The 18,734-nt window shown below is 55.1% G+C and overlaps 1 protein-coding gene across 3 annotated transcripts in view; it reads left to right on the top strand.

Moving 5' to 3' along the window:
- Nucleotides 1–18,734, top strand: part of ABCC1 (ATP binding cassette subfamily C member 1) — a 102,528-nt gene that overhangs the window by 37,820 nt on the left and 45,974 nt on the right. For 2 of the 3 annotated variants that reach the window (XR_005883190.1, XM_040973263.1), the window contains exons 3-7: nt 1,478–1,603; nt 2,526–2,663; nt 4,376–4,501; nt 14,230–14,291; nt 15,860–15,991. Coding sequence is in view for 2 of the 3 variants with exons in the window: in XM_040973263.1 (XP_040829197.1) it covers nt 1,478–1,603; nt 2,526–2,663; nt 4,376–4,501; nt 14,230–14,291; nt 15,860–15,991 (584 nt within the window). In the remaining variant the exon portion in view is untranslated. Of the gene's footprint in view, nt 1–1,477; nt 1,604–2,525; nt 2,664–4,375; nt 4,502–14,229; nt 14,292–15,859; nt 15,992–18,734 lie in introns of those variants that run through there. The other variant, XM_040973264.1, reaches the window with a different exon arrangement.

Consider the following 18,734-nt stretch of genomic DNA (forward strand, 5'->3'; position numbering starts at 1 on the left):
GTGCTTTAGACATGGGGTCACCAGGTGAAAGAGACCCATCCCAGCAGGCTCTGAACGGACCCCACAAGAGGTCAAGCTCGGAGGACTGCGAGAGATAAGAGCTGAGGTGGGGGGACTGAGCAGACAGGGCCCAGGCAGCTGAGGGCAGCCCGTGTGCTAGTGCAGTGATGTGGACACACACACAGTGCACGGCTCAGGGAGTGCACCTGTCCCTTGGCCCCATGACCATGGCTTTCGGCCATGCGTGGTCACCACCTGTGATACAGGCTCATGACCATGCTGCAGGAAGTTGGTGGTGAGAGGCCTGGGTGGAGGCAGGGACTCTGCAGATGGGAACTCTCTGTACCTTCCTCTTGGTTATTTTTGTGAACTCAAACCTGCTGTCAAAGTCTGTCTTTTTTTTTTTTTTTAAAGAAATATCCTGTCTTTTACCAGGTGTGATGTCTTACTTGTAGACCCTGGGAGCACTTTGTATATTTCTTAGGGAACAATGTCTACTTTCAGAAATTTTCAGAAATTCTTCTGGTGACATCAGGCTCCAGGCACCTTGGCAGCCTTCCCCTGCTGTGCCTACCCTTCTGTTGACACCCCTCTCCCAGGATATCTTACCCCAGGGCCTTTGCACACCCTCCCCAGTCATTCTTCTCTCCAGGCATTAGCTTCTGTCTCTTGTTTTCTTCTTTTTTGGCAGGGGGAGGAGTTACTTGTTTTTATTGGAAAGGCAGATTACAGGGAAGAGGAGAGAAATTCTTGCGTCTGCTGGTTCATTCCCCAAGTGGCCTCAATGGCTGGAGCTCCTCCGGAGCCAGGAGCCAAGAGCCAAGAGCTGTCTCACGTGGGTGCAAGGTCCCCGGGCTTTGGGCTGTCCTTGACTACCCTCCCAGCACGGAGCTGGATGGGAAATGAAGCAGCCAGGACGTGAACCTGCGCCCATACAGGATTCCAGTGCATGCAAGGCGAGGTTTTAGTCACTGAGCTATTGTGCTGGGCCCTCCTGTCTCCTCTTGACCCTGACATCAGCTGTTCAGAGGCCTCCCTCCCCCTGTCTTAACTGTTACATCTTTGGACTCCTTTCTGCTTCCCTGCATGGTCCTTTTTGTAATTTCCAATTTGTTTCTTGCTTCTTTCTTTCCGCTAGAGTGTCAGCTCCAGGAAGGTGGGACCTGGAGTCTGTTTCATTCACTGTGGTATCCCCCCAACACCTTCCCAGGCATTGTCAGGATGAACGTGGTCGGGGGTCATGGCAGGCCCCACACACAGGGTCTGTAGCTACAGCAGTGCTGCAGGCTGAGGTTTTGCGTTTCCAGCTGCTGCGAGAATGGCAGCCTCAGCCTCATTCTATGGGGGTGGCTCGCTGCCTCTGGACCAGCAGACAAGGGCCTGCCTGGACCTTGGCAAAACTCCAGGAGAGCCGTGCCAGGCTGACCTCCTGCCAGCTCTCTGCCGTCCCTTGAAATCCTCATTTGCTTCCCTGCAGGCCTTGGGGTTCCTGCTATGGATTGTCTGCTGGGCAGATCTCTTCTACTCTTTTTGGGAAAGAAGTCAGGGTGAGCCCCTGGCCCCAGTGTTGCTGGTCAGCCCAACCCTCCTGGGCATCACCATGGTAAGTACCAGCTGGCCGTGACCCTTCAGCCGCAGGGCACACTGAGGTCAGAGGCTGCTCCCCTGAGGGAGGTCCGTGCTCTGAGTTCCCTGAGAAGTTAGGCTGGTTGTTCTTGAATGTTAACAAACATGAGGCAAGACCGGGGGAGGCGGCGCGACTTGAGCACGGAGAGCCATTTGTCCAAGGAATGTGGGAGAGAGTGTGTGGGAAGGAGGACCAGCTGGGCTGTGGTGCTTCAGGGGTTCGTGGTGGGCGCAACAGTGGCCAGATTGGGAAAGCCCGTGAGCCTTCACCCACTACAGGCAGTGTCCACGCCAGGCAGTGTGCTCATCGCCCAAATTGGAGATGAACTTAAGGCACAGAGAGATGAAGGAAACGGCCCAAGGTTACACAGCCAGGAACTAGTCAAGCCAGAGTGCAGCGTGGCTCTGGCCTCTGCTTAACACTGAGCGGTGGCCTGCCAGCGTCCAAGGGGGCTTGGTTTCCAGGACCCTCCACGAACAGCGAGCTCTTTAGGGACTCGTGTCTGATATGTACAACATCATGCTGCCTGCATGTAGCCTGAGCGCACACTGTCACGTGCTCTGAGTCACCTCCAGTACACCTCCCAGTACAGCGTGCCATTAGGTGTCATTAGGGAATAAGGACCCCACTGGGACTTGGATGCTAAGTGTCTCCCAGATGTCATTCAGCCGCAGGGGGCGGGAGCTGTGGACACAGACGCCAACTGTCCTAGTCTCTGGGAACAGGAAGGGAGTGATCCCTCCCGAGACTGATCGCCCCTCGGCAGTTCTTGCACCCCTTGAGCTGACGTCAGTCCTTGCCCCAGCCTTACCTGCCTGCCGAGGCCCTGGGAATGTTGGCGTCTTGGGGTCCCGCCTTGTCTTCACTGCTGCCTGTTGTGGGCACCCATCTCTTCCAGCTGCTCGCCACCTTCCTAATACAGCTCGAGAGGAGGAAGGGGGTACAGTCCTCAGGGATCATGCTCACCTTCTGGCTCATAGCCCTACTGTGCGCCCTGGCCATCCTGAGATCCAAAATCATGACTGCCTTAAAAGAGGTAAGTGGTGACCGCCTCTCATGTAGCCTTCCCGCAATGCCCCTGGGGACAAATGCCCTGGGAAGGTGTCAGGCATGCTATGGGAACCATGGCTTGATCCCATCCAGTTCTCACTGGGAACTGGCCCAGCCTTTGTTCTCGAACCTTCTTGGCTCTGAGATCTACTTCGCAGTGCAGCCGTATGGGTCCCAGGGGCCAAAGTGCACCACTCTGCAAGAGCCTCCTTCCCGCAGCGGCTGGCAGGGCCAGCTCCAGTAAAGGAGCTGTGATTGTTGAGTGGCTGTGCCCTCAGGGGAGTTGGATGTGTCCCTGGGTTACCTTTGTGTGGTCAGCCTCCACCCTGCTGCACATGGCTCCCAGGAATTTGGAAGTGTGTGTGCTTTGAGAATGCCGCCTGCTCGTCCCTGTGTGCCGGGGCTTATCAGAGTGGTTGGCAGGAGGCAGCTAAAGCAGCAGCGAGTGCTGAGTGAGCAGCGCAGCATAGCTTGTCTTGAATCGCCGTGGCAGCTACCGTGGGACTGGGACTGCGTTTTCCCAGTGCTCCCGGAGGCCCCAAAGTGACTTTTTAAAAATGTATTTATTTTGAAAGGCAGCTACAGAGAAGGAGAGGGAGTGAGAAAGAGAGAAGTTTGTTTTGTTTTGTTTCCATTTGTTGGTTAACTCCCCAAATGGTTTTAAGAACAGACTGAAGCCCAGAGCCTAGAACTCCATCCAGATCTCCCACATGGCTGTGGAGGTTCAAGGACTTGAGCCATCCCCCGCTGCTTTCCCAGGCCAGAAGTAGGGAGCTGATCGGAAGTAGAGCAGCCAGGATACGAACCGGTGCCCGTGTGGGATTGTTGGCATTGCAGGTGCTTAACCCGCTGTGCCACAGTGCCTGCCCCCATCTTGGCCTGAACATCCCGCAAAATGCCGCTTCCTGACCTCCACCCTTGCCCTTGAGTTAAGAAAGAAGTGTCCCCAGTGCCACGCATTCTTGGAAAAACAAAATCAGCCTTGGTTGAGGATGGCTGGTCTATCTGTAGGTGGAGAAGCTGAGGTAGGGAGAGGAGACTCCGGATCCCACAGCCACTGCCCACGGAGCCTGGCCTCTCATGCGGCTCTTTCACTCCCATGCCTCGACTCCCTTCCCCGTCATGGGACGTCCTCCCAGGATCTGGCAGGCAGTGCTGCTCCCTGTCTTTCCTCTGTCCCATGGGAGAAGGTAGGGCACGGGCAGAGATGTGTGTACATGGGCCGAAGCCAGCTCTCCTGGCAGTTTGTAAAGAATCAAGCTTTATTCAGGGAGCTTTTGAGGGTCAAGGTCAAAGGTCTGGCCTTGAACCTCACAGTCCCCAGGTAGGAAGACAGCCCTGATGCGAGCTTGGGTCCCCTTCCTCATACGTAGTCCTACCTGCCAGCCTGAGATCTCGCCCCCTTGCCATCCTCCGATCCTAATCACCTCTGGTTGCTGTGTGCATGTGGCTCCGAGGGGCAGCCTGAGCAGGAGGCTTGGAGGGGGCAGGTGGTGCCCAACTCCGAGGGGCAGCCTGAGCGGGAGGCTCGGAGGGGGCGGGTGGTGGCTCCGAGGGGCAGCCTGAGCAGGAGGCTCGGAGGGGGCGGGTGGTGCCCGACTCTGAGGGGCAGCCTGAGCAGGAGGCTCGGAGGGGGCGGGTGGTGCCCGACTCCCACAGCCCACTCGGGAATGACTGTTCCTTCTTCACTCCCTGCAGGTCACCCAGGTGGACCTGTTCCGTGACATCACTTTCTACATCTACTGCTTCCTCGTACTGGTCCAGCTTGTGCTGTCCTGTTTCTCAGACCGCTCGCCCCTGTTCTCCGAAACCATCAATGACCCGGTAAGTGACCACAGACTCACACATACGCATGTGTGCACCCGAGTGAGCGATGTCGCATGGCACCAAGCTGATGCCCCGTTAGGCTCTGTCCTCTCTCACTGTTCAGATGGGAAAACGAGGCTCTGCCCCAAGTGGCCTCAACCGAGAGCATCCACTGTACAGCTGCAGGCCATGCTCTGTCCTGCAGGACTATGGGTCTGCTTGCCTGGTGTGGGGATTTCAGGAAAGGCAACCAAATGTGCAGATGTCACCTCGTGGTTCCATACTCTGTGCAGGCTTGGTAGAAAAACAGGAGGTTTGGGCAGGTGGCACTGTCATTCTGTGGCTGCAGCTGAGGGGTGGTCCAGGGCTCCGCAGTAGTCTGTCTCCACACGCATCCTCATCACAGTATTCTACACACATCATACTGCCTTCCCAGCCCTGTGGTGTGCCCTTGGAGTGACACCCTTGGTCTGTTCTCCATCAGGAACCGGGGGCAGCGAGAGGTGGCCTGCCGCTCCTGCTGGTGGAATAAAAAAACGGCTGTCTCCTGCCCGACTCCTTCCCTGCTTTGTGTCCTGCTCGTCTGTTTCCTCTCTCCTCTCTGTGTCCCTCTTCTTCCGTCATCCCCCACGGGTCAGGCCCCATCTGGCAGTGGGGCCATGGCCCTGCACACAACGCAGTTCTTGTCCCCTGCAGGCCAGTGTTGTTATGGGAGGGGAGACAGACGGCGAGCTGGGACCCAGATGCATATCCTGCGGTGGTACCTGAGTGGAGCTCAGGGTGCTGTGTGGTTTTGGGTGACAGAGAAGGAGGGAGCAGAGCATACACCCATGAGGAATAGCATTCCAGGAGGGAAATGCTAGTGGCTGGAGGGGGGCTAAGAGCGGAGGCCTGAGCGTGGGGCAGTCTCCTGGGCTGTATCGAGCGTGGTGCAGGAGGCTGCGGCGGGACAGGGGGCAGGGGGCGCTTGTCCACTGCCAGGGTCCTTTTGGAAGAATGTCAAGGCTCTATGGGGTGACAGGAAAGCTTGGGGTGTACGGGCATTGGGTGAGGGAGGGGTTGGTACCAGCTGCAGGAGCTCAGGAACCTGAGTCTCAGTGTGTTTTCCAAGGGACTTCCTGGGATTTCTCGGCTCCTGATGAGCACAGCTGGAGAAGTTTGTGATCTGTTTATGAGATTGTGTGTGTGTGTGTCTGAATGTGCATTCTAGGGTCTGTAAGTGTGAGTGTACACTTGTGAATATATTTGTGTGTGTGGAGTACATACTTATGTATGAAGTTCACCAGGCAGGCCTGGGGCCTCCCCAAGGAGGGGCCCATGCGTCCCAGGTAGGATGAGTGATTGATCAGTGTGTGGCTGATCCCCGCAAGGGACAGCTACTGGCTGTCAAGTGCTCCGTAGAGCCTGGGAGGCTCTGGGGGGTAAACTGAGTTGGGAGGATGTGGGGATCGCCTGATCCTTGGAGCTGCCCTGGACCCTGAGGCTGAATCCCCTGGCTGCAGCCCATTTTGGTAACACTGGGCGAGACTTGCTGGTCTCCTTGGCCTATTTGTTTGCACCCCCAGGGTGCTTGGCTGACTCATGGAGCTGGCCTGCTTCTTCCTCTGTGCTGAGCACAGCCCTGACATCCTGAGCCCAGGCCTGCTCGTCCTCACCAGGGCGGCGTGAAGCTCCCAGCTTGGCAGCTTGTGGCAAGGCCCTGGGGCCAGGTCAGTATGACCCGTGTCTTCTCTGTAGTTCTTATGTGTCTGGTCCTGTTGTTCCTGTTCTTCCAAAGGGAGGAAAGCCTGGTTGCAGGATGGTGAAAGCCAGGCATGGGCTGGTCCGTGCCTGCCATCTGAGCACAGCCTGGGGAGGACAATGCCATTGGCTGGTGCCATCCGTGGAATCAGCCTGGCCTTCCTCGGGCTTCTTTCTAAGTAGTAACCCAGCAGGACTGCCATTGACCTCTGGGATTTGCAGTCTAGACCATGGGTTGGCAAACAGCAAGCATGACCTCGTCAAAAAAAGTTGTATTGGAACATGGCCATGCCCCAGTCACCCTGTAATGTCCTTAGCTGGAGTCATTCTAAAGGTTAAAAAGCTCGCCAGTGAGAGAAGGCAGGCCTGCCGAAGTGGAACGCCAGCACGCTGCTTCCGGACGGAGGGCTCGCTGTTGTTTATGCGGCTTCTCACTCTCCTTCAGCCCGAGTCAATCCCAGGTGCCACAGTGGTGCATTTTGGAGTATCCTGTGACCAGTCACTCCCCCCTCACCGATGGGCTCAGTGTCCAGAGATTGAACTCAGCATGGACTGATCATAGGGAAAAAAACTCGCACCTGCACTGAGCACTTTCAGACTTGTCGCTGTTCCCGTAGCGTGCCATCTGGCAGCTGCCGCCCCAGCACGTGTGCTGGCCTTGTTAGAGGGCATCCACCTGCCATCCCTCATGTCGGGAGGACTGGGTATACATGAGCCCTGGACAGGGTCCATGCAGGCACTGCCCTGTTTCATAGGAGGGACTTGAGCCTGGGTGGGTGTGGGGACCCCCAGAGCCCTGAGAAGCTGAGGTACAAGCGTGCTGTGCCCAACTCCGTCCGAGACCACTGCATTCGGTAGCATCAAGTAACTGCAGTTAAGTGGTCCTGGATGCTGACGGAGCCCTGCTGAGTGTTCTCTGTAATCACAGGTCAGTGGAGAGGCATCCTTGTTATCTGGTAGCGTCTGGAGGGTCTGTGCTGGGACTTGACAAGCCTCACACCTAAGCAGCTGGTCTTCAGGAGTGGGAGTATCCCAAGAGCGCTCCAGGCCTAACTGCGCACCTCCTGATGTCTGTGAGACAGAGAAAGACACAGAGGGACAGGTGGACAAGAGCAAGCTGCCATCCGGCATTTAATTCCGTAAATGCTTGCAGTGACTGGCGCTGGGCTGGGTTAAAGCCAGGAGCCAGGAGCTCGGCCCAGATCTCCCGTGGGGGTGGCAGGGACCCAAGTACACTTGACCTATCACCTGCTGCCTCCCAGGGTGTACCTTAGCATAAAGCTAGACTTGGCAGTTGAGTCTGGACTTAAACCCAGGCACTGCAGTGTGGGGCGTGGGTGTGTTAGCTGCAGCTCAGTTATGGCACCAGATACCCACCCTATCATCGGATTTTATGACCGAATCCTAGTTGGCACACAGTGTGTCTCCTGCCATGTTCCATGGTCAGGGCAGTCATGTGCATCATCAGCCTGGGACAAGGGAAGTGGACGTACGGACCTTCCTCTAGACGGGGGACAGTGCACAGTGGGCTGAGGAGGGTGATGACATCCTGGCCCTCCTTGAGAAATGCACCAGTCACATGCCCCTGACGCTTGGGTTCTGCTGGGGTCAGCAGGGCAGTAGCCAGCTAACTGCCCCTGAAGAAGGCGGGGCAGGTAGGCTCAGGCAGGATGAGATCAGCTAGATTTACAACCCTGGGCAAAGTTACCCTTCCTTTGGCCAACTTTGGCATCTCCTTCCTTAATGTGCACTGTGGCTGCATTTGCTGTCGGCTCTACCATGTCCCCTGGCCTGAGTCAGAGGCCTGTGGTGCACAGAGAGGGAGCTATGTGAGGTCTTTTCTGCTAGTATCCTTGTCACACGCTGGGCTCAGGCCACGGGCATCCTGGAAGATTGGGACTGTCTAGCCACTCTGCCATTGGGCAGTCATGTGATGCACCCAACCTCAGACAGTGGTCCCGGCCCTGCCCTGGAGTGTCAGGGTCAGGCAGGGCTGCTGCCTGGTGCTGAGTCACAGAGTGGGTTGGCCTCCCCCACTGACCCCGCACCCACTGCATGACTCAGATGGTTATTCTGGGCCTGGCCTGGCGTCTGGGTGGGGCTCCTCCCATCCGTCCTTCTGGGAGCCAGGCCATGGCTGACCACACCTCCTAGGTCTCAGCAGTTGGAGGGAGTCTCCCTTTGGTCCCAGGCCCTATCCTCTATGGCTGATGCTGCTGCCGCTCCTCAGGGTAGGGGATCTGTAAATAGGGGCAAGGAAGCCTTGTAAGGCCACTTGGTAGATTCCCCCTTTCCTAGTGGGTTCCTTGGACCAGCAGGAAACTTGTTTGGAATGCAGTCTTGTCCCCAGCCCCGGACCTGTGTATAGCCCCCTCCTCTGCCCCTGGAGGTTCATGGCTCCAATCATTGAGTGATTTAGCAGAATCCGCTGAGCTTCTGGGAACAGGAGGAATTTTCTCATGAACGGTGACTGCGAGCAGTTCACACCAACACAAGGGTGTGCATGGCGACCCACATGGCCAGCACTGGGCAGATGCAGTTCCCATTTTGCTCCAGGGCTTCAGTTACATGTATGTCAAGGCAAATGGCTTGGGTGTTCACTTTCTGAAACTGAAGGCTTCATTGTCTTCTTTGAGTTCCCCTCGTTCCTCTCTCACATCTGGCAGCATTCCTGATGTCGAGTGACCATTGTTTGGTTTGACTACCTGGAGCCCCTGTCAGGATACGCAGTGGAAGTGGGAGGGGAGGAAGTTGCCCCGTACCCATTCATGATCATCTTGCCCTCCTGCCCCCACCCGAAGGAGCCTAATCTTGAACTTCCTTCTTCTCTTCTCCTTCCTCCTTTCTATCGTTTGAAAATTCAGGGTCCAGCCAAGCTGAGCTGGACCTTTGCTGTGGAGACAAGGGCGGGATTGGGCAGCAGACAGATCGGGCAGCAGACAGATCAGCCAGCGACTGCCAGAGAGACCCCTCCACCCGCCCCATCTTTCCACCCCTCCACCCCTTCCCCCCACCACCTCCCCCATTGGAAGCTGAGTGAGGGCTCTGGCTGCCCAGGTGTGGTACTCAGCTTAGCCTGGGGCTCCAGTTTTGGGGGGGGTGGTGACAGGATGGAAACTGTGCCCCACAGTCGAAGGAAGGACTCCTGGCCAGTGCTGGAGGGTAGCTCCGTGGCCAGTGCTGGAGGCTGGAAGAGGGGATGCTCCTGATTGAGGTTCCAGCATGGGCTTGGCCCAACAGTGGGCGGAGCTTGGTGGGGAGCATGTCTGGGGAGCCCAAGCAGAAGTGGAAGAGACCGGAAGAGCCAGGGTGCCCTTTATGAGAGGTCAAGGGTGGAAACTTCAGGCTGGAGGCTGAGAACACCCACCTGACTGGTGGGAACCTGTGAGACACTCTTGGCTTGGAGACTGCTTGGGCTAGGAGGGGGAGGCTGCAACACACATGGGAATCATGTTTCTGACATAAAGGCTGAAGTGCTAGTAGACTCCGGTGCTCCGCTTGCCGAGGGAGTCCTGCCTGGGGCTGTTGTACTAAGTTGCTGTAAACCATAGGGATTCTGGTCCAGTCCCCTGGTGCCAAACATCCAATGTCCGCAGCTCACTCTGCTCATGTCAGTCAAACTGGTCCTCCCACCCCAGCCAGAACCTGCTCTGGAGCCTTTCATTTCTAAATGAATATGAGCAGTCGCGCTCCTGGTCTGGGAGTTCCCCAGCAGGCCGTGTGTCTCCCCTGCACGCATGACCTCAGGATGTTGTCCAGGGTTTCAGTGGTGTGGGACCAGCCTGGGTCATTACCTCCTGAACTCTGTTTTCCCTCTCATTGGCTCCTTCAAAAGCTCGGTTATCTTTGTCATCCAACCATTCTTTTCTGTGTCAGATAGAGACTTCTGGAACCCAGCCGAGAGAGTGCTGCCTTAGCCACCAGCAAGAGGAACCCATGTTGGCCTCTGCGTCTGTAACTTCAGATAACCCCACCGTGCATGTCTGCCTGCGGAAGAGGGGGCAGGTCTGGGCAGGTCTGGACCAGGTTCTCCCCGGGCGCAGAGGGGCGCCATGAGCATCTGGTCCAAGATGCAGATTGGCTTCCTCCTGGTGCCTGTGTACTCCCCTGTGCCCAGGGTGGCCTCAGGGTCTTGCTGTACTGCACACAGCCTTGCGGGTCGGCCTTCACAGGCAGTTGGCATCTTCCACATTGATGCCAAGGCTGAGAGAAGACTGGGTTTGGACTCTGGAGGTCAACCTGGGGGGAGGCCTGGTTTCATCTTTTGGAAGTCTCCATGTCCCCAGGGGCTTGTTGGGAGGGTCCATGTAAGTTGGAGTGGTTGAGTTTCTTTCTGAAGGGACAGTCTGTTGATTTTTTTTTTTTTTTAAGATTTATCTATTTTTATTGGAAAGGCAGATTTACAGAGAGGAGAGGCAGACCATAAGATCCTCCGTCCACTGGTTCACTCCCCAGGTGGCCACATGGCTGGGGCTGAAGCCAGGAAACAGGAGCTTCTTTCAGGTCTCCCATGGCTGCAGGGTCCCAAGGCTTTGGGCTGTCATCGACTGTTTTCCTAGGCCACAAGCAGGGAGTTGGATGGGAAGCGGAACAGCTGAGACATGAATCCTATGCGATCCTGGCACATTCAAGGCAAGGACTTCAGCCAATGAGCCGTTGCGCTGGGTCATTATTTTTATTTTAAAAAAAATTATCTACTTATTTATAAGACAAGTTACAGAAGAAAAAGAAAAAGAGATCTTCTTTCCACTGGTTCCTCCTCAAATGGCTGCAGTGGCTGAGACTAGGTGAAGCCAGAGCCAGGATTTCTGTCTTGTTTCCTCAGGAGGGACAGAGCCCTCTTGCATTGCTTTCCCAGGCATGTTAGTATGGAGCTGGATCCCAAATAGTGACACTCGAACCAGTGTCCATATGGGATACCAGCATCACAGGTGGCTATTTCACCCACTGTGTCACATGTTGGACCTCTTGCTCATTTCACGTGCATCGCCACTAACGCCCATGGTCACGAGGCTAGTTACCAACAGGACTAGGATTCACGCACCTCTGCTCCCTGCTCCCTTGGCTCTGTGCACTCATTGCTAACCGTCCCAGGTTCTGTGTCTGTGGATTCAGACAAGTTTACACTGGAAATATTTGGGAAAGAAATCATGTCTATGGGGCTGGCGTTAAGACATGGCCGGTTAATCCACTGCCTAGGATAGGAGCACCAGTTTGAGTCCAGCTCCCTGTTAGTGTGTCTGGGAAAGCAAAAGAAAATGGTGTAACATCCTGAGCCCCCGTCACCCGCAGGGGAGACCTGGACGGAGCCTCTGGCTGCAGTCTGCCCCAGCCCTGGCCATTCAAGGAGTGAACCAGAGGCTTAAAGCTTGCTAGCTTGCTTGCTTGCTGTGTCTTTTCCCGCTGTCCCCTAGCTCTGCTTTTCCAGTAAATCTTTAAAAGTTTGCATTTGTTCTGAGCAGGTACAGGACTTTTGGCTTGTCCCTGTAACCAACATTCTTTAATGGCTGGTTATCCAGTGCCCATGCTGTTAGGGATTCCAGGAAATCTGGAGATGGTTTTAACCCAGGGGACGTGTCCAGGTCCTATGTCAGCACCACACCATGTTACATACCCACAGGGGTCCTGCCCAGCCCATGTGGAGACCCCAGGACAGGTTTCTGCCTCATCTTGGGACTGCCCTCCCCCCCAACTTCCCTTCCCTCTGTGACACCCTGCTTTTGTCCCTTGTTGACACGCTCACAGATTCTAGTTCTGTGTTTGCATCTTGGTTTGCTTATTTTAACTCTGCCTTCCGTTAAGGCGGAAAGCTGCACAGCTCAGGAGACCTCGCTGTCTCATCACCCTGCTGTCCCCAGCACTTTGCCAACAGGTCTTCACTAATACTTGCCCAAGTGGTCAGTGAACCACAGCCAGCTGTGTACCCTGTGCCACCCTCAGCCCACCAGCTCCTTCACATTGCACCATGGGCAGGACATGGGGGCTGCAGATGAAGTGGAGCTGGCTGGTAACCCCCTGGGCTGACCGGGGCAGTAGGCAGGGTCTGGGGGAGGACAGCATCGACCCTGGGCTGCGGTGAGACCCTGTCTAGCTTGCTAAGCCAAGATGCCTCCATCGCCTCCCTGAGCAATGTCATTGCCTTGGGGTGCAAAAACTCCAGTCTTCAGCACAGTTCTGGAGAAATTTGGGTCACCCATCCCAGCAGGTCATCCTGCCAGCGCTCCTGAGCAGTGGGTACCACCACCCTCATTTCCTGCATGTGAGATCAGGGTTGTGAGGTTCTGGGGGTTGTTCAGGGCCTGGAGCTAGAAGAAAGACAGCAGAGATGGGGTTAGAACCCAAGTCCAGCTGGTCTTTGGTCTATCTGGACCACCTGCATCTACCCTTTTTTTTTTTCAAGTTTTTAGTAACTTTAAAAAATAGTTTGACTCAGAGAAATGCAGAAGTGGTAGAGCTACTGTATGTCCTTTACCCCACTTTCTCCAGTGATGCTATCTGCAAGATAAGGATGTGTTTGTTGTATTGTTTTAGAAGTTGACTCAATGCACAAAGCCACAGATCTTCCTTCTGATTCACTCCCCAAATGGCCCTAGGAGCCAAGAGTTCCATTCAGGTCTGCCGCGTGGCTGGTAGGGGTCCAGGCACTTGGGCTGTTTTCTGCTGCCTGGCCAGGCACCTTCTCAGGGAACTGATGCACTTGGCTTGGAAGGGGCTCAGTCAGGATTTGAATCGGTGCTGCAAAGTGGTATGCTGGCATCCTCAAAGGTGGCTTTCCCTGCTGCACTCCAGTGCTCACCCAAGGATTTAAAAAACACTTTTGGGGAGGAGGGGACAGTGTGACACAGTGGGTCATAGTGCTACTTTTGATGCCAGTATGCCATATATGTGCTGGTTCAAGTCTCAGCTGTTCTACTTCTGATCCAGCTCCCTGTGAAAGCAGCAAAAGATGGTCCCAGTAACTGGGTCCCCGACAGCCATGTGGGAAAGCCAGAGGTGGGGCGTCCTCAGCTGTACATCCCATCCTCATATGATGATGCTCAGTTCTGTCTTTGGAAATAAAGCCTTCACTGTGGCTGCCTTGTGGCCCTGGAGGCGCTCTTGTGTGTAGGCTTGTTTTGTGACCTCCCATTGCCATTTGGATGCAGACAGACATGCCTGCTTGGTCCCCCTCCTTGTTCCTGGAGGCTACAGGGTTTGCTTTGAGCCTCCAGAACCTTTACACACACGGCTCACTTCTGCTCTCCCTTGTCCTCCCTGTGTGATGGTAGTGAGACACCAGAAGACTAGGTCAGCCCCGGTTGCAAGGCCCAGGTCACCGTTGCAGTTTTACCGCTGGTTTATGCGGTGCTTGGATTCCCCTGTCTTTCTGGGACTTGTTGGAGGCGTCCACCCTGTCCCTGCCCCTCTCAGCTGTGGAGCCTTGTGCGAGGTCCTTTGCCTCCGTGTCTCTCTGTGGCCTGCCTCACGAACTGGTAAACGAAGCTCAAGTGAGATCCCCAATGTCTCATGCAGACACCAGAATCGGCTAGTAGAGAGCAGGGACAGGTGTGTCTGTCATTACCGTGGCGGACCTTGACGTGTCACGTTGGCTCTGGCGTTTGTGGGACAGCTGCTCAGGAAGACGGCGTTGATGAATGAACGTGTAGTGCGTGTAGTCAGGCAGCAGCAATGCCCCGTCCGTGGAGTTCTGTGGGAACAGAAGGCCGCGTGGGTGTGTAGTTCAGGGAGGAATGCCTGGCCCTTCGTGGGCGCGCAGTGACTGGCCACTTTTTCAGTGAACAGAGGATGAGTAAGGGAGAGATGATAGTGACACTTAGCTCAGAGGTTGGGCCTGTTGCCCTGAGTTTGCCGTATTTGCTGGTTGAGCTACTTCCTCCCGGGTTCCGTGTGGGGCACAGGTCAGTGCACAGCCGATGGGCCTGAGGAAGGAAGACCGTCACCGGCTGCCCGATCCTGGCCTCACCCACAGGGTGATTCTCTAATGCCCTGTGTGTTCTGTCTCGCAGAATCCCTGTCCAGAGTCTGGCGCCTCCTTCCTTTCCAGGATCACCTTCTGGTGGATCACAGGGTGAGTAAGGCTGGGCTCCGGATGGGCACCTCCCTCGACTGCAGACACCCCTGTGTCCTGGCTGTGCCCGCGCTAGATGTGTGCTCTCAGACACCAGCCCCATCTCCCAAGTTCATGATCTCAAGTGGGAAAACTCAGGAACCCTGAGTGCCTTGATGCTCGAGAAGGCCTTGTCTGGGTCGGCTATGCACTGTGCTGTAGAGGCTTTGGGATTTTCCTGTCAAGCTCACTACGAAATTACAGATCCCTGGGTAGCTTTAGGGGATCGGTTCCAGGAATCCCCGTGGATATGAAAAATCCACAGACGCTCGAGTGCATTGTATGAAATGGTGAAGCATTTGTGTGTGAATTACAGCATCCTCTGGTATACTCTGTTATCCCAGGAGTACTTGGAATAGCTAGTACATTGTAAAAGCTAGGTATATGGACTGGGTCCCAGATGCAGTTTTAAAAATCATCTGAAAGGTTAGAGCCACCGAGGGAGAGAGGAAGAGAGAACCTCCTTCTGCTCATTCACTCTTGGAATGTCAGTGCAACCAGAGCTGGGCCAGGCCAAAGCCAGGAACTCCATTCAGGTCTCTCACATGGATGGCAGGGGCCCAGGCACATTAGGAAGAAGCTGGATTAAAAGTAAGGTAGCCGGGGCCTAGCACGACGGCTCAGTGGCTAAAATCCTTGTCTTGCATGTGCCAGGATATGGGAGGCGGTTTGTGTCCTGGCTGCTCCACTTCCCTTCCATCTCCCTGCTTGTGGCCTGGGAAAGCAGCTGGTCAGGCAACCCCCCGAGAGGAGACCCTGAAAAAGCTCCTGGCTCCTCCTCTCTTTGAATTAGTTCAACTCTGACCGTTGCAGCCACTTGGAGAGCAAACCAGTGAATGGAGGATCTTTCTGTCTCTCCTCTCCGTAGATCTGACTTTCCAATAAAAATAAATCTTAAGAAAGAAAAAACACATAAAAGAATCTAAAACCTGCAGCACTTAGGGGCCTAAGCGTTATAGAACAGAGGAGGAAGCGTGGAGCAAGAGAATGTTTGCTCTGTTTCCCATACGGGTGCAGGGACCTGTCCTTCTGATGCTCTTCCAGTTGCATTAGCAGGAACCCTGCTCAAAAGCAGAGTAGCCAGCCCCCAAAACCGGGGATCCAGTGTGGGTATCTGGTGTCACAGATGGCAAGTTAACCCGCAGTGCCATGGTGCCGGCCCCTCCTCAATATTACGTACACAGCTCTTAAGAACCCAAGACCTCTTCTTTCCTCAAGAATGAGCAGTGGTTACATCCCATGCCCTGATGTCCGTTGATCTGTGTTGGGATTTTCCTCAGCTGTCTGGTGGCTGCCCTCAGTCTCAAGGTGGTGACCATGAGTGGAGAGCAGACTAGCGGCTTTGGAGGCTGGGGGCAGGTGGTATGTGTGTGTGTGTGTTGTTGGGTGTGGGGGTGGCGGCCACATTGTGGAGGACAGACCAACGGCTTTGAGTGTGCATGTGCATGTGTGTGCGCGCACTGAGCCCCACCACCCTCCATTTTCCATCCCTGCCACTCATCACCTGCCCACTTGTGTCTCGGCCTCAGGCTGATGGTGCGGGGCTACCACCGTCCCCTGAAGGACAGCGACCTGTGGTCTCTGAACAAGGAGGACACGTCGGAGCAGGTGGTACCTGTTTTGGTGAAGAACTGGAAGAAGGAATGTGCCAAATCCAGGAGGTATGTGTGGTGGCAGGAAACTCAGTCCTTGAGCCGTCACCCGATTCCTCCAGGTGCAAGCAGCCCTGGGTGCAGGCACTGCCGGCTGGAACATGGGCTGTCCCATGCTGTGACATCACTGGTGGCACCAGTGTCCATCCCTGAGATTCTCTGGGTTGGAAAAGACCAAGCGGTGACATGCCATGATTTCTGTGTTGTAGTGGCCCCCAGGCTGCCCTGGGGTTAAGCGGGTCCTCAGGGCACGTGCATGGGCAGGGCCGACTGTGTTGGAGACCCAAAGGCTGTATGTCCAGCCCCTCACACTGCCCAAGGAGCTCTCATGTTCTTCCTGGAGGGGTTCCTGAGCCCTTGGCAAGATGAAAATGCCTGGTAAGCTGTGTGCTTGTCCCAGGAAAGCCCGGGCAGGTTTCAGCTGCACTGGCTGTTTTTATCCACTGGGCTCAGCCTCAGGCTGTACCTGCTGAGAATGGGCTTGTTGGCAGGTCACCAGGGGGCCTGCTGTGCATGAGTAGGGGGCTCCCTGCCTTGGAACACTAAAACAGGAGCCAAACCTGGCCCCTGGAAGTCTTGCAAAGAGGGAAAGAAGGATTCCCTGGTGGGGCCTCTTGGCACCTGCCAGCTGGAGAAAGGAATGAGATCCCTTCTGCCTGGGGTGGAGTGGGGAGGTTAGGGTGCTGGGGTCCGATTCCTTTCTCTAAGCGAACCCTGGATAGGAGGCCAGCCTAGGTTTGTTGACTGCTGTAGCACCCTCTCAGAATCCAGCTTGTCCTGGTTCAACGTTCCTCCCAAGTCGGGATATGAAATGGTTCTGCATCCCTGGACAAGATCTAGCACTTTGTTATTGTCTTTCTGAAGAAAAACAGAGGCAGCATATCAGCAGCCACCTCACTGCTGGGAGATAAAGTTGGCACAGACTTGTGTCTGCCATGCAAGAGGCGGGATGGGTGACTACCCAGGTGCGCATGAAGCAGTGAACGCGGGTGTGTTCACGTAGCGGCCTGCACCTTCATGCGGCCTGCGAATGGGCTTTCCAGCCATGCACGGGGTGGCAGGGCTGGACATGGCGTGATGACGCCAAGTGCAAGACCCCAGGCTGGAACGTGTCCACACTGCTGCAGTCTTATGTGTATGACTCTGGAGAGCTCAGACGTAAATGACATCCCCAGGGGTCGGGGTGCGGGCAGGAGGTGGGTGGGAGAGCTGACGGTGGCCTTTTTAAAACAAAAAGCCAAGTTCATCGTCTTGTGTGGATGGTTTTGTGGACATCCACAGTGGCTGTGTGCTGAGGCCCACTGTACAGTGTGAATGCGGAGGTATTTCAGGGTGTTTGTGGAATAATGGGGTGAAAAGGCAACTTGGTTTTGGTGCAGAAAATTGTGACATCAGTATGCACAGGGAGGTTCCTCAACGTGTTTGTAGAAAATGAGGTTTGCAGCAAAATAAATTCCCCTTGGAGTTCCCTTTTCTGTGGACTTCCTGAAGTGAGCTTGTCATGTGAAAGTGGTCACAGTTAGAGAAAGGGCCAGCACCTTCCCTCTTGTCTGTTTTCCACAGAGGAATGTAAATAGCACAAACCAGAAATGACACAAAAAGACGCAGGGAGGAGCCGTCCTTGGGCCTGACCTTGGGTCCTGGAGTGCGCTGCCCCCATGCCACCTCTCCTGCACGCCTTGAGGAGCTCATCAGCACCTGTGGTGTCCCCAGGCACCAGGGCCTAAAAAGCCCAGTGCCATGTGTCCCGGTGTCCATGCTGGAACCTGCGCCAATCCCACCCCGCCCCTCTGTGGTTCCTGAGGACCGAAGTACTCTCACAGCAGTGGCAGCATCCTCAGCGATGATGAAGTGTTTTGTTTTTGTAAGATTTATTTTCATTGGAAAAACATATACAGAGTAGGAGGAGGAGATGGAAAAAGATCTGTCTTCTGGTTCACTCTCCAAGTAGTCTCGATGGCTGAAGCTGAGCTGATCTGAAGCCAGGAGCCAGGAGCTTCTTCCAGGTCTCTCACACTGATGCAGGGTCCCAAGGCTTTAGGCCGTCCTTAGCTGCTTTCCCAGGCCACAAGCAGGGAGCTGGCTGGGAAGTGGAGCAACCTGGACTTGAACCGGTGCCCAAATGGGATCCTGGCACATGCAAGGCAAGGGTTTTAGCCACTGAGGCATCACATTAGGAGCATTTTTTTTTAAAGATTCATTTTGTGTATTTGAAAAGCAGAGGAGGAGAGAGTCTGCTGGTTGACTCCTGGATGGCTGCAACAAACAGCCTGCGTCACCAGCCATCCAGGTGTCTCCTCTCCATCCAGGGGTCCAGACACCCGGGCCATTCTCCTGCCTGCCTTGGAGCATTAGCTGGCTGGGAAGTGAAGCAGTTAGGACTTGAATGTGGTGCCGCGATACAGGATTCAGGCGTCGTCAGTGATGGCTTCACCCCACTGGGCCACAGCAGTGAGGTTTGACAGTGGGGTGACAGTGCTCTGTAAAATCCCCAGTAAAATACAACCTTCCCTCAGTTTGCACAGCGGTTGCCATAAAGTGAAATATTAAAGTCAGAGTATACTTAAATGTACAAAGGCGTATGGGTTTTCATCTGAAGATGGAAGTCACTCAGGTGGTCTTTCCACCTGCTTGGGTACCTGCTGGGATATTGCAGCCCAGAGCTGTCACTTGCAAGCGGCAACAGAAGGAATAGAGGCTGTGGTACCCGGGACTCTACAGGTCGCAGGTGTGTTCTGGGACCTAGCCTTGG

This window comes from Ochotona curzoniae, unplaced genomic scaffold (genome assembly GCF_017591425.1).
Source record: "Ochotona curzoniae isolate NIBS_2020 unplaced genomic scaffold, NIBS_Ocur_1.0 contig_2321, whole genome shotgun sequence".
NCBI lineage: Eukaryota > Metazoa > Chordata > Mammalia > Lagomorpha > Ochotonidae > Ochotona > Ochotona curzoniae.